Source organism: Meles meles, chromosome 11 (assembly GCF_922984935.1).
Source record: "Meles meles chromosome 11, mMelMel3.1 paternal haplotype, whole genome shotgun sequence".
NCBI classification, from domain to species: Eukaryota; Metazoa; Chordata; class Mammalia; order Carnivora; family Mustelidae; genus Meles; species Meles meles.
The window spans coordinates 7,756,748-7,770,961 of NC_060076.1; the positions used below are offsets into that span (position 1 = coordinate 7,756,748).

Sequence of the window (14,214 nt, forward strand, 5' to 3'; positions counted from 1 at the left end):
GCTGAGCTGGCAGGCCCACCCCAGGTCGGGGGGTGGGTTCCCCTTGTGCACAATGCAAGGATGACAAGCTTGAGGTCGGTGGGATTGCCGGGCGGACCGAATGAGCTGGTTTGGGGAGCGCTCTTGGCCCCGTGCCTGGCACAGCTGGGAACTCACCTGGGAGGCTGAGGGGAGCCCCGTGGGTGGGTGCGGGTGCTATGGGCAGGAGGGGGCGGGGAAAGAAGGGGCAGCCTGCGGCTCGGTTTAGAGGAGCTTTCCTTCTACCCTGAGGACTGTGGGAAAGTTCTCTGCTTCCTTTAGCTTGGAGGCTGGGCCTGGAATTGCTCCCTCAGGGGGCTGCCAGGAAGTGGGGGGAGGTGGGGGGGGAGGAGGCCAAGCTGGGGGGACGCCAGCTCGTCCCAAGGCCCCCCTTACATCCTGCATTCCTGGAGCAGCTGGGGGTGGCAGGAGGCAGCTGGGGCACTGAGCTGAGCCCGCGCGGGGTGGGCCGGGGCTGCAGAGGTCGGGGTGGGCCGGGGCTGCAGAGGTCAAGGCCTCTTCCTGTCTGACTGCCATCCCCCTTATTCTGCTGCTTGGGACTGAGGAATGCAGTTTCCTTTCTCAGTCTGACCCTGATGACCCCACGGGCAGAAGTCCCCGGGTTTGGCTGGAGCCCGCCAGTCCTGTGTTGGAGCCCTCCTGCTGCCATTCCCTAGCTGTGTGTCCTCCGACCAGTAACCTGGCATCTCTGAGCCAGTCCCCTCCCCCCGTCGGGAAAAGTGGGACTGAGAACAGCCATCCCTCGCAGGGCTGTTTGAGGGACTCTGTGAGGTCTCAGGCAGGGCCTGGCCTATGGGTCTGCTTGGGCCCCCACAGCCCAGATGGCTTCCGCAAGTGGAGTCCGGAAGTCCAAGATCAAGGTGTCAGTAGGTTAGTTTCCTTCTGAGGCCTGTCTCTGGGACTTGCAGGTGGCTGTCTTCTCACGCAGCACCCCCTCCCTGTGCACGTTTTGCATCCAGATTCCCTCTTCTTTCAAGGACACCGTCCTATTGGATGGGGATCCATCCTAATGATGGCCTCATTTTACCTAAATTACTTCATCAAAGGCCCAACCTCCAAATATAGTCACCTTCTGAAATACTAGGGCTTTGGTCTCTAACCTAGGAATCTGGGGGGACACCGTGTAGCCCCTGACAGTCAGGCTCAGGGGAAGAGGTCAGGAAGGGGACCTTCTCTCCTATGAGACTCAGCAGCCTAAGATGTCCTGAGGGTCTGAGAGCCAGGCCTGGGATGTTGTAGCCTCCTTCCTGCTGTCCCCACCCCCCAGCCCAACATTCCCCTTCCCACCCCATGCCCCCCCTTGTTGTGCTTGTTGTCCGTAGACCGTAAATGCCCTCAGGTGAGCGAGGGTGCTTGTACAGCACAGCCCACCCCACATTTTCTAGGCAAAACCTGGCCTCTGGGGGCGCCTGGGTGGCTCAGTGGGTTAAAGCCTCTGCCTTTCGCTCAGGTCATGATCCCAGGGTCCTGGGATCGAGCCCCGCATCGGGCTCTCTGCTTGGCGGGGAGCCTGCTTCCTCCTCTCTCTCTCTCTGCCTGCCTCTCTCCCTACTTGTGATCTCTGTCAAATAAATAAATAAAATCTTAAAAAAAAAAACAAAAAAACCTGGCCTCTGGGAGGCCGTGCTCCTTCCTCCCTGGCCTGATGGGCAGCCCCGCTGGAGCACCCCTGCCCTGCTGCAGTCGCTCTGCCCGATCTCAGTCCCTGAAAGGCAGCGGGGAGACCCCTCCAGCCCCCACCCTGTCCAGGGAGTCCCGTTTCCCACCGCTGAGCCCCCTTCGGTGCCGACAGGCAGTGACTCCTGCGCTCAGCTGGAGGTGAGGGGGTTGTCCCCACGCCCAGAGGGGCTTTTTCTCTGCGGGGGTGACTCAGCCTGTAGTCAGTGCCGTGGGAGCCGGGGTTTTGGAGGCCCAGACTGCTGTTTCCCCTTCCTGGGCTCCAGCGACACAGCGGTCCGGGGCATGGGGCCAGCGTGGCCGCCCCGCTGCCCGGCTCCGCGTGTTAACCATATTCTTCCCCGAGTCCGATTTTGCAACTTCCTGCTTGCTTGCCTCCTCCGGCAGCCGTTTTGGGGGACCCGTGCCTCGTTCCCTGACCCACCTCGCCGGCGCGCGGAAGGAGGGCGAGCTCCTACGTCCGCTGCCAGCGCCACCAGTAGCACCAGTCCGGGACTGGTGTGTTGTAGTGGGACCGGGATGCCATGATGAATGAGGGTGACCCAGTCCGCCCCCGGGCAGCGAGAGCACCCCGTCTCTGCTAGGCGTAGTAAAGGGAGACACGGTGCGGAGCTGGGTTCCGCTCTGGGGCCCCGCGTGACCAGTTCCCAGCCCGTCCCCACGGCTGGAGACTCACCGTGGATGTGGGAGGCCAGGCCGGGTCGTTGTTCCCACTGCTAGGAAGAGAAAACTGAGGCCCATAGGGTTCAGGGATCTGGAGCCAGACTTGGCAAGCTACGCAGCGCGTGGCCCAGAATTTGGCCCATTGCCTACTTTTGCAAATCAAGTTTTACCGGCTCGTTGGTTTCCAGATTGTCTGTGGCCGCTTTGATGCCGCCGTGGCAGAGCGGAGTGGTTGCAACAGAGATCATCTGGTCTGCAAAGCTGAAAATATTTACTGGCTGGCCCTCTGCGGGGAAAGTTTGCAGGCCCCGATGTGGACAGTAAGGGGGGGGAGCAGGACTGGAATGAAGACCTCGGGGTTCCTCTGGCCCGCTCTCTGCTGTGCTGGCCACATCTCCCAGCAGGGGTGGGGTGACCTCGGGACCCAGCTCTGCCACTCACTGCTCCCAGCCAGTGGCCTGACCTTGCAGCCTGCTGTTGATCTGTCAAGTAGGGTTGAGGACAGTTTGGGGTGATTGGGAAGATTTAAGAAGGGAAGTTGCATACGAAGGAGAGTGCTGCGCTGCTGTTGGTGGAGGGTTATTATCGCTGTCCCTGTCATTGCAGACATGACCGCCACCATCGCTGTAAAGGCAGTGGGGCTGCAGGTGGGGTGTGCCCGTGTCTGCACACTCGGGGGAGGGAGCGGGCGTTCGGGCCGTCGGTCAGTCGGTCTCGGTGGAGGCCACTGGGCCATCCCACCGACCTCCCCTCTCCCTCCCTGTCCGGAGCAGGGATCCCGGAGGACTCGAAGGTAGAGGGCCCCGCATTCACAGACGCCATCCGCATGTACCGCCAGTCCAAGGAGCTGTACGGCACCTGGGAGATGCTGTGTGGGAATGAGGTGCAGGTGAGGCCGAGGGGGCTGCTGAGGGGACCGTGGGAGTCACCCCGAGGGCCAGAGCGTGGGGCCAGGCACAGAGACTTTGGGCTCGGGTGCTCCCAGTTTGTAAGGAGACAATAAGATCATTTTGGACAAGTGGAGATACTTTATTCAGTCACTTACTGATATCTCTCCTGACCCAGGGTCTGGGGAGGGGGTGCTTCTGTGAATAAGAGGGACATGGCCTGTGCCCTTTCTCTCTCTCTAGCAGGAGAAACAGACGTTTGACAAATAAACACACATACTACTATGTGCAAGTGAGGCGGGGAAGGAGGGGTTGTGTTCCAGACAGGGAGGCAGCAGGTGCAAAGGCCCTGGGGTAGGACTCCTGGTTCTGAGGATCCTGCAGGTCCCTCGAGCAGATGAACTGGGACCTGGGGTAAATGATGCAGGAGAGAGGGCAGTGGAGACATGGAGCCAAGGCCAGGCCCAGAGGAGGTGGGGCTTGAGGAGAACGTGGAGAGGAACCTGCTGGCTGGACATGCTCTAAGCCCTGGCCTGGCCTATGCCTCCTGGTCCTAGATCCTGAGCAACCTGGTGATGGAGGAGCTGGGCCCTGAGCTGAAGGCAGAGCTCGCCCCGCGGCTGAAGGGGAAACCACAGGAGCGCCAGCGCCAGTGGATCCAGGTGGGTGCGGGGGGGCTCGGAGGCGGGGGCTGTGCCCTCCCAGCACCCTGGCTCTGGCTCTGACGCCGTGGCTCCGCCCGCAGATCTCCGACGCTGTGTACCGCATGGTATACGAGCAGGCCAAGGCACGCTTCGAGGCGGTGCTGGCCAAGCTGCAGCTGGCCCGGCCGGCCATGGAGGCCACCATCCGCACGGACATGGACCAGATCATCACCTCCAAGGAGCACCTGGCCAGCAAGATCCGAGGTAGGCAGGCTACCTGCTGTGCTCGGGGGTCCAGGGCGGCCCTCCTGTCTGTGCCGTGGACCCATGTACAAGTCACTGGATTCGTTTGGTCATTTTATTTTATTTTATTTTTTTTTTGTAAAGATTTTATTTATTCGACAGACAAAGATCACAAGTAGGCAGAGAGGCAGGCAGAGAGAGAGGAAGGGAAGCAGGCTCCCTGCTGAGCAGAGAGCCCAATGCGGGGCTCGATCCCAGGAACCTGGGATCATGACCTGAGCCGGAGGCAGAGGCTTTAACCCACTGAGCCACCCAGGCGCCCCTCGTTTGGTCATTTTAAAAAATGAAAACCAACCCGAGCTGTTGTTCTTCCAACCCCTGGGTGTTGCTTTGTGGCTATTTTTGCAAACCCAGACCTTGAAGATGTCTGTCTGTCTTATCAAGGAAGTTCCAGTGTGTCACTTAGCTTTAGTCAGTCATGGACTTGACCGTGGCTTCGTAGGCATCCGTTTAGCTGTGATGATGCACTCGGATCAGGGCTTGCTTTTCGGGGTCCACACGCATTCCCTTCTGTTCCCGGCCCCCTGTCCCCTGCCCCGCACGCTGACCGCATGCCGTTTCCGGGCATGTCATTTGCCTGAGCCCCTTCTGTCCTCACCGTGCTGGGTAGACCTTGGAGAGCTCACGTCTGTCTGGTGCAACAAACAGCTGGGCAGATGAGGGGGACGGACCTCACAGCACCCTGGGTGGGTCCGAGTGCCCTGGAGCTGGTCGTGCCCAGGGGCCCGCGGTCTTGTACGTGGTTGCACAGAGCAGGGGCCGGCTCAGCCTGTGCAAAACCCAGAGGCTCACGGAGTCTACAAGGGTGTTTTTTGTGTCGTTAAACAAGGCAACAACACCCTGGAGAGGGGCTGCTCTCTGCCTCGAGTGGAGCAGAGCGACAAGGACACCTTCGGGCGCGCCGCTTTCTTGGCTCCTTCCCTCAGACTTTTGAGAAATATCGGGGGCCGGTCTCAGAACCCCTTGTTCTCTTTGACACATGGATCTGTGAGTCACCAGTTTGCTGGTGTCACAGTGGCTCTCTCTCTTTTTTTTTTTAAGATTTTATTTATTTATCTGACACAGAGAGAACACAAGCAAGGGGGGTGGGAGAGGGAGAAATGGGCTTCTCGCCAAGCAGGGACCCTGATACGGGCTCGATCCCAGGACCCCGAGATCATGACCCGAGCGGAAGGCAGACGCTTAACGACTGAGCCAGCCAGGCGCCCCACAAGTGGTTTTCTTTAAAAGCAAATACGATCGCGAGTCTCTGGGCTCCGGGTACCATCCACTCACCTGGCTCCCTTTGGGCGCAGCCTTCATCCTCCCCAAGGCAGAGGTGTGCGTCCGGAACCACGTCCAGCCCTACATCCCGTCCATCCTGGAGGCCCTGATGGTGCCCACCAGCCAGGGCTTCACCGAGGTGCGGGACGTCTTCTTCAAGGAGGTCACCGACATGAACCTGAACGTCATCAACGAGGGCGGCGCCGACAAGCTGGGTGAGGTGAGGCCAGGCCCCCTGCCCCAGGACACAGCGTGCCGGGCCTGGGTCCGCTCTGCCCCTGCCAGGCCCTAGCTGTGACTCAGGGTGTAACCTGTCACCAGAGGGTCTGCTGGAGACCAAGCGGCTGAGGGCGTGAGGCACTGGGGGGCGGCAGTCAGAGGAAAGGGGGATCGCCGACCCCCTCTACCAGGCTGGTTACTTTAGTCTCAAAGGACTTAACAGACGAGGGAGGGAGAGGAGGAGGGGAGGAGGAACTGAGGGGAGGCGGAGGGGGAAGGGGAGAGGGTGGGAGGGAAGGAGAGGCAAGCCTCTGACAGGAAGCAGAATTACTTAGGTACCATTTCACGTACCCCGCCCGTGGAGACGGCACCTCTCTCTCACCTCTCCGTTACCCAGTTCTCAGGGTGCACAGCCTTCCACAGACCCCATTTTAGGGTACAACGGATCCCGTAATGTTTGGCCTCCTCTTCCATTCCCCGCACTGAGGAGTCCACAGACACGATCAGAATTTGAGAACCAGAAAGGGCCTTAGAAATCATGAGAAACTGTCCCCTGAGTTCGAGGCTGCGGAGTCAGAGGCCCAGAGAGGGTGAGCGACTTTGCCGGCGTCCCACAGTGCCCCAGAAGGCATGAGAGCCTCTCGCCTGGCACCGTGGCTGCCGGACTGTGCTCCGGGCTTCGCGTCCTCATCTCTCCGGGCCTGGGCCCTCGCCGCTTGCCCCGCAGGGCTGGGCCCGGACTCCCGGGGCCCCGGGCAGGCTGTGGTCTGCCTGCACTCCGGGGGCCCCCGGCTCAGGTCCCGCTCCCCTGCAGTACATGGAGAAGCTGTCGCAGCTGGCGTACCACCCCCTCAAGATGCAGAGCTGCTACGAGAAGATGGAGCCGCTGCGGCTGGACGGGCTGCAGCAGCGCTTCGACGTGTCTAGCACAGCCGTGTTCAAGCAGCGGGCCCAGATCCACATGCGAGAGGTGGGCCCCAGCACCCACCGCCGTCCCCCTGCCCCGGGCCCCGTCTCCTGGGCGGAGGCCCTTCCCTCCGAGGCCTTACACCCTGGCCCTGCCTCCTCCTGGGCCCCCCAGCAGCTGTGCTCAGTGCTGCTCTGGCCTCTCGGGCGCTCCCAGCTGCTGGAACACCTGCCCCTCCGTTCACCTGGTTAGTTTGGGCTCCTTTCTCCGGTCTCACTTTCGAGACCCCTTCCTCCAGGAAGCCCTCCTTGCTCTCCAAGCCCCTCCCTGCAGGGCCTAGGACCTCTGTTCCCTCGAGGCAGGGAGTGGCTGGTGCCCAGCACTGTGCCAGCACACAGTAGACACAGAGTGAAGATGGGGGTGAACACGGGGGTCACCCACAGGCCGCCTGAGCACCTCCCTAGCGGACCTGGGGGCATGGGCTGAGGAGCCCCTCCGAGGCATGCAGGAAGGGGCTGGGGTCACCCCAGGGCCCTCACGTGCCCCGCGGTGTGCCCTGCAGCAAATGGACAATGCCGTGTACACCTTTGAGACCCTCCTGCACCAGGAGCTGGGGAAGGGGCCCACCAAGGAGGAGCTGTGCAAGTCGATCCAGCGGATCCTGGAGCGGGTGCTGAAGGTGAGCGGCCTGGCCCCCCGAGCCCAGGCCCCGGGCTGGCACCAGGCTTGCTGCCCCTGCGGGAGGCACCGCAGACACCCCCCCCCCCTCCCCCCCGCCCGCCCTGGGCCAGGATTCCGGGGCTCGGGTCCATCCCCCTGACGCCCCTTTTCCTGGCAGAAATACGACTACGACAGCAGCTCGGTGCGGAAGCGGTTCTTTCGGGAGGCGCTGCTGCAGATCACCATCCCGTTCCTGCTCAAGAAGCTGGCGCCCACCTGCAAGTCGGTGAGCGCGCCCCTCACCGCCCCACCCCGCCGTAGCCCCCTCCCGCCACCCAGCCGGCCTAACTGCCTGCCCCACCCCCGCAGGAGCTGCCCCGGTTCCAGGAGCTGATCTTCGAGGACTTCGCCAGGTTCATCCTGGTGGAGAACACGTACGAGGACGTGGTGCTGCAGACGGTCACGAAGGACATCCTGCAGGGTAGGGCGGGGGCGGTGATGGCTGCGGACCGCGGGACGCAGGCCTGGGGGCTGGGCCGGGGCGGGCAGCATCATTTCTCCCTGCTGTCCTGAGCGTCAGCTCGGGGCTCTGGCATTACTGCGTCAGAGGCGGGACAGGAGGACACAGGGGTGGCCAGCTTGGGCTGCTCGTTCCCGGCACCGAGGCCTGCGCTAATCGTGAGGCCAGGGACGGCGATGGGAGGCCTACTTGGAAACCGTGGTGGGGGTGGGTGGCGGCCGCGGCCCCCACGCCAGACGTCCTGACCCCCCGTTTTGGCTCCGCAGCCGTGAAGGAGGCCGCCGTGCAGAGGAAGCACAACCTGTACCGGGACAGCATGGTCATGCACAACAGCGACCCCAACTTGCACCTGCTGGCCGAGGGCGCGCCCATCGACTGGGGTGAGGAGTACGGTGGCAGCACGGGGGACAGTGGCAGCCCCAGCGTCCCGGAAGCAGCCACCCATTCGGAAAAGCGACGGCGTGCCAAGCAGGTGGTGTCTGTGGTCCAGGACGAGGAGGCAGAGCTGCCGTTCGAGGCCGGCTCTGAGCCACTATCACCTGCGTCCCCGGACAGTGTCTCTGAGCTCCGGGGCCTGCTGGCCCGGGATCTGCAGGCTGAGAGCCCCCCGCCGGCCGGCCCTCTGCTCAACGGGGCCCCCTCTCGGGAGAGCCCCCAACCCACGGCAGCCCCTGAGGCCTCATCGCCGCCCGCCTCACCCCTCCGGCAACCCCCTCCTGGAAAGGCTACGGACCTTGAGCCTCCCAAACCCAGTGACCAGGAGACCGGGGAGCAGGTATCCAGCCCTGGTGGCCGCCCCCCCATCCACACCACCACCGAGGACAGCGCAGGGGTGCAGACGGAGTTCTAGGCTCCTCCCCTGAGCTCCTGCTGGACATGGCACACGGCCCACCCCCTCTGAGACACTGGCAGGCTTGGCTCCAGGTGGGGAGCCCCGGATCTAGGCCTCGGGGTGGAGGGAGGGGAGGGCTGCTGCGCCTCTGGGGTGGGGCGGGGATGGCCCGCCTGAGTCACTTTACTGGGTTCAGTCACACTTTGCTCCGTTTCCTCTTCTGTGGGATGATCTCGGGCTTCCTGCTTGTGCTGGGAGGTGGGCACAGCCAAGGGGGCTGAGGTGGCCGCCGAGTCCCTGGGTCCTCCCTTCCTGCCTTCTGGGGCCGTCATGGGTCTCACCCTCCTCCTCAGAAAGACGGATATGGAGTTCTTGTTCGCTGTGTTACTTGCCCACTGAATTCTCTCCCTTCTCGCCGGTGGAGGGCGGCTCATTGGAACCAGGAATAGGGAGCTTTGAGCCCAGCGCTGGGTCCAGACCACTGTCGTCCTCCCTCCTGGCTGGGCCTCCAGAGGCCAGTTTCGGAGTGGCGCTGGCCTCGCTTTCCCTGCCCTGGGTGAGGGGAGATGCACGGAGGGGGCTTCGGGCTGGGGATGCTGGGTTGGGGGGATGCCTCGTGGAGGAGGAGGAGGGGCGAGGGGCTGGGGTTGGGACGAGAAAGGCCCAGGATGTGCTGGTCTGTGCAGAGGAAGTGTTCCAAAGGAGAGGAGAGGTGAGCTGCCGGGGAGGTGTTGCCGCGAGCGTCCCCAGTGCAGGCGGAGGCGGCTGCGGGAGGGGCTCTGGAAGCTAGAGCAGGCTTTGCCTCCCCCTGCCCCTCCGGTGGAGAGACACTCCGGGCTGGGATGGAGGGGTGACAGGCCACTCAGAGGTGGGGTTTGGGGGGTGTGGGTTCTGTCTTCTGAGGGCCACCCCCAAGGTACGCACTGTCCACCAGGGGAGCTGGGTACGGCTCCCCAAGGCACCACTGGTTGCCCCCTATGTGGGGTCAGGTTCGGCCTCTGCTGCCTTCGAGTTCCCAAGTCACCTCACCCTGAAAGATGACCTTCTCAGATGTCCTCCCTCAGTGGCTTATCTGGGGGTTAGGGGGTGAAGGTCGAGCGAGACAGCCCCAGCCTGGCAGCCCCTACCCCAGGGCCCGGGACCCCCGGCTTCCCCAGTCCCCTCCGACCCCTTGATCTGCTTCCCCGGGGCAGGGGCCTCAGGCCCCCAGGACGTGCGGCGGTGGCTGGTGCTCAGGGACCCCCCGGTCCCCCAGCCTTCATCTCAGATGCCTCACTAACCTTCTGCCACCACATTCCGTATTCTGAGCTCTCCCTAGTGCCTTCTTTTGGGGGTTTTCTCAATCATCCTTCCCAGATATCGTACTGAAAATATTATGCAAACTGTCTAAGCTTTACTAATCAATAAAGATTTAAAGCCAGTGGCCTGTGTGGTGCCGGCAGGGGGAGACCCGCGCCGGAGCTGGTCTAAGACCACCCGGGCACCGACTTTTTGGACTAATCGTTTGAGCCCCTCTCCATGCCTGGTCCGAGGACACCGCCTCGGGGATGGAGTGCAGGGCGCACAGGGGACAGGCCTGATGGCAGCTGGGTCGGTGCAGGCTGTTCTCCGGAGCCGGGGGGGGGGGGGGGGGGCCCGGAGGGGGTGGCAGCAGCTTTAAGGACAAGTCGCCCTGGGGCGTCCACAGCGGGGCAAGCCCCCGGGCCCAAGCCGGATTGGAACAGCGGTGTGGGGACTTTCGGGACTCCTGGTCACACAGCATTCACTGAGCCCTGGCCTTGAGCTGAGCACTCCGGGAGGAGGGCACCCTCGTTACCGCCACCTCACCACCGTGTAAACTGAGGCCCAAGAAGGTGTGCATCCCTGGCTGAGGTTACAGGTCACACACCCCCCAACCACCACACACACAGCCGGCGGGGAGGTGTTGTCCCATGCAGGGGTGAAAACAGGCCTACCGGGTGGGATGGCAGCCGGTCACCTTGGGGGACGTTGGCTTCCCTGGCGCCAGCCTGTCCACGGTGGCCAGTGGCTGAGGGCTGGTCAACAAGGGCCAGGGTAAAGGATGGCGGGGGCCTTGGGGCCGGAGACCAGACATTCAGCTGCAGTCGTGCTGTGGTCCTTGGCAAGTCCCTGCACCCAGCCTCGGGCTCCATCTATAAAAGTGGGGGGCGGGGGCAGTCTCAAGTCTTTTTCACGGGGCCTCGTGAGGAGCCCGGGTGATTTGCAAAATGCTGTGCCCTGTGTGGCCCTGTCATGTGGCCCTGCTGGCACAGGTCTCGGTCTCCCTTGGCTGAGCTGAGCCCAGATTTGGGGCGGAGGGAGGGAGGGAGCCACAAGAGCTCCCGGGGAGTGAGGGGTAGGGGTGAGACTGGGAAGAGGCCCAGCTCTTGCCTGGAAAGTAGGACTTACAAGAGGCCTTCATCCCATCCCGTTTCGGCCTACAAGACAGCCCCAATCAAGCAGGGAAACTGAGGCGCAGGGGAGACAGGGCTCTCTGCCACTCCAGGGCCAGGCCCCTGCATCCAGCTTCGCATCTAGCATGAGCACTTAGTGCCCCCTGGTGGCCACCGGCCTGCGTCGGGGCCCCATCAGGTCCCTCACTGAATGCGTGGGGAACGGAGTCTGGCAGGCGGGTCAGGGTGAGTTGGCTGGAGGCAGAGCCCAGGTGCCCCAGAGACCCACTTCTAGCCCAAAGCAAGCTGCCCTTGGTTGTGCCCGAACTTACACAATAAATGTGCAGCTCTAAGCAAGTGAGGGGGCACGGCTCCTAGAACTGTGCAATGAACAATCCGCACAACTGCCTGGTTCTCGGAGTCGAGATGCTCCTGGGCTCAGCCCCAGCGCCGCTGTGTCCGGCTCCTGGGCCCTCGGCAAGGGAGTGCAGCACGCACCCTGAACACACACAGACACACACACAGACACACACACAGACACACACACACACACCCACCACCCCCCCCCCCCCAACCTGCTCTGTGGACTCTCCACGCCCTGCTCTGAGCCCGGTCGGTCTGTCCACCTGTAATGAGGGCAGATCTGGATAACTTGGCATTTGGGAACGTCTCTCCCACGTCTCCCCCCTCCCTCTGATTGAGGGAAAGCCCTCCCCCAGATCCCCCAGCCCTCACCCCCTCCTCTGCCCCGGGCCCCACCAGGCGCCAGCGAGGACTCAGAAGGATCAGGCTGGAGGCGTGTTTATTGACATTCCTGCTTCGGGTCAGGAGAGGCAGATCTGGAGAGCAGAGTCAGGAGGGGCCGGCGCGGTCCGTGGCACAAGGCCTGCGCTCAGCATACACCGGCAAGTCCAGCTGAGGCCAGCCCACGGCAGTCTGTGGGGGACGCCCCCCACCCGCTCCCCACTTGGCCAGGGCCCTCCCGCACTTCCGCCACTCGCCACTCGGCACTGTCCTTGTTACCCTGATGAGGACACTGAGGCTCCCGGAGGGCCCGGGCCCAGGGCTGTAACCTGCCGCAGTCGGACTGCTGGGAAGTGCCCGAGGCCAGGACCGACCCCCTCCCCAGCCCAGCTGTGCTTGGACAGGAAGGGGGCTGCTCCCAGGCCTGGAGGAAGGGCCCTGGGGCAGAGGGGGGTGGTCTCAAGCAGAGCAGCAGTCAGGGTCGGGTGGGCCGGAGGGGGGCCCCCCCGGGGGCGGCGGCCGGGAGGCCGGGACTCAGCTGTGGTAGAGCCGCAGGCACCGCGCGATCTCCTGGCGGCACAGCGGGCACGTGCGCAGGGGCCCGCTGCACTGGCGGCAGCAGCAGACGTGGCCGCAGTTGAGGAAGATCATCTGGGCCTGAGGAGAGACCGTGGGCGCGTCTGCGTCCCGCCCCTGCCTGTCCTCGGCGCCGGAGGCCCCGGACCGCCCGCCGTCCTCTCCCTTCGGAACCTGCCACCACGGTCCTCACACCCCATCCCAGCGGCGCGCACCAGTCTCTCCCGGCCACCTCTCTTGCACCCTCCGCGCCTAACCGCTGCCCAGGAGACCACGGGGGGTCTAACCCGCCCTGCTGCTGGACCCGGAGGCTGTCCTCATTTTCGCCTTTTTGTGCACTGACCCGCGGCCCAACAGGACGGAGCAAGAGCCATGCAGGCGCGCCTGTGCTCTGCTCCAGCACGTCCTCTTTGCAGGCCTTCCCCTGAGGAAATCTCCCAGCGCGTTCCCGTTCGCGGCTGCTCGGTACAGCACCGCCCCGTAGAGCGAACTCGGGGAGGGGAGGGCAGGGCCACCGCCCCGGACTCACCTCCCGCTCCAGGCACACGACGCATTCTGAGGTCGGCACCTCCAGCTCCGCGGGGGGAGCAGACGGGGTCGCGGGCTCGGGAAGCTCCTCGGGGGCAGTGGGCACCTCCAGGGCCCCAAGGGCCTCACCCTTGGGTAGGTTCAGCGGCTCTGTGGGGACCAGAGGGACAGGCTGAGCCAGGGTCATGCCCCCATGATCCCAACCCCCCAGGGGTCCCCTGGCTCTGCCTGCTGCCAGTGCAGTGCGCTAAGCTGGGGCACTGGGATCCCACAGCGGGGGTAAGGGCCCCCTCACTGCTTCTGAGCCTCATTCCCCATGTGTAAGACAGGAGTGCGGACTCGCTGGCAGGGCAGGCCACAGTGCTGGTGACCTGGGGCCTCTAACCCCTGACCGTTGCCTGGATCCTTCACAGCGACCCTGCAGGGAGGCCTTGTCGCTTTCACGGAAGAGCAGCCATTTGCCCGAGACTACAGGGTCCCCAACCCCTGCCACCAGAGCCGTGGGGCAGGAGCCCTTGATTAGGGCTCTGGGGGGGATGGGCTGTGCTCACAGCTTCTTCACCAGGTCTCCCAGGAGACCACCGGGGAGCCGGGAGAGGAATGAGAAGGCCCCAAGGCTGTCCCCTCACCGCCCTAGAGCAGGCATCCCCTGCCCGGGGCCCCAGAGCAGCGCATCAGAATCGGCCCTTACAAAACCTCATTATCACACACGGTATGCCCAGCCCTGAGTCCTCTCCACCCCCGACGGCCAGCCTGATCTCGGCTCAGGTGTTTCCATCTACCCTGTGGTTTAAATTATGAGTTTTCGTAACTGGAAAAGCCTGAAGATTTTCTTTTAAATCTAGTGTTTCTTTTAAACCTAGTGTTACAACACTAGGTTCTCTGAAGGTACCATGGTGCCCCCAAACCATCACTGTAAAGGGTTCTTCTGCATTTAACGTGACGCCAAGCGAGTTCTGGGAGCAGGAAGAGGATGCTAGGAAAAGGACCGAAGGTCTCCTGCCCCTTCTACAGCCGAGGAGGAGCCAGCGCACTCAGCCCTCCCTGCAGCTGGGCAGCACCAGGAAGAAGCTGTAAGCAGCCTCGATGGGGAAGGGCCTGCTGGTCCCTTCTGGCTCCTGCTAGCCCTGGGGATTTTTTGGGAGATGGAGGGAGGCAGCCATCATCTGAGGGGCTCAGAGTGGACGACACTTTTGTCTGCCAGGAGGGGGCCCCCAGCTCCTGATGCCAAACTTATCCGGACCTCCAGTCTGACAGGAGGAAGGTGTCGGTGCTGGAGAAAACTGGAAGGGGAGGAAGGCGTCCATTTCACACATTACTCGCTATTAAAGAACTATTAGTTAAATGCATTTTTTAGGT

The 14,214-nt window shown here is 63.1% G+C and overlaps 2 protein-coding genes across 2 annotated transcripts in view; one reads left to right on the forward strand and one right to left on the reverse strand.

Moving 5' to 3' along the window:
* NIBAN2 (niban apoptosis regulator 2) overlaps positions 1–10,034 on the forward strand; it is a 51,947-nt gene extending 41,913 nt beyond the window's left edge. Inside the window, exons 6-14 of the mRNA XM_046022895.1 lie at positions 3,153–3,268; positions 3,824–3,928; positions 4,012–4,174; positions 5,509–5,696; positions 6,510–6,665; positions 7,165–7,281; positions 7,441–7,548; positions 7,632–7,743; positions 8,049–10,034. Coding sequence (XP_045878851.1) covers positions 3,153–3,268; positions 3,824–3,928; positions 4,012–4,174; positions 5,509–5,696; positions 6,510–6,665; positions 7,165–7,281; positions 7,441–7,548; positions 7,632–7,743; positions 8,049–8,632 — 1,649 coding nt within the window. The 3' untranslated portion in view covers positions 8,633–10,034. The remainder of the gene's footprint in view (positions 1–3,152; positions 3,269–3,823; positions 3,929–4,011; positions 4,175–5,508; positions 5,697–6,509; positions 6,666–7,164; positions 7,282–7,440; positions 7,549–7,631; positions 7,744–8,048) is intronic.
* Positions 10,035–11,792: 1,758 nt separating this feature from the next.
* The window catches only part of LRSAM1 (leucine rich repeat and sterile alpha motif containing 1), a 36,879-nt gene continuing 34,457 nt past the window's right edge, over positions 11,793–14,214 (reverse strand). Inside the window, exons 25-26 of the mRNA XM_046022896.1 lie at positions 12,857–13,005; positions 11,793–12,408 (exon numbers count right to left, since the gene is read on the reverse strand). Of these exons, the coding sequence (XP_045878852.1) occupies positions 12,286–12,408; positions 12,857–13,005 (272 nt within the window). The 3' untranslated portion in view covers positions 11,793–12,285. The remainder of the gene's footprint in view (positions 12,409–12,856; positions 13,006–14,214) is intronic.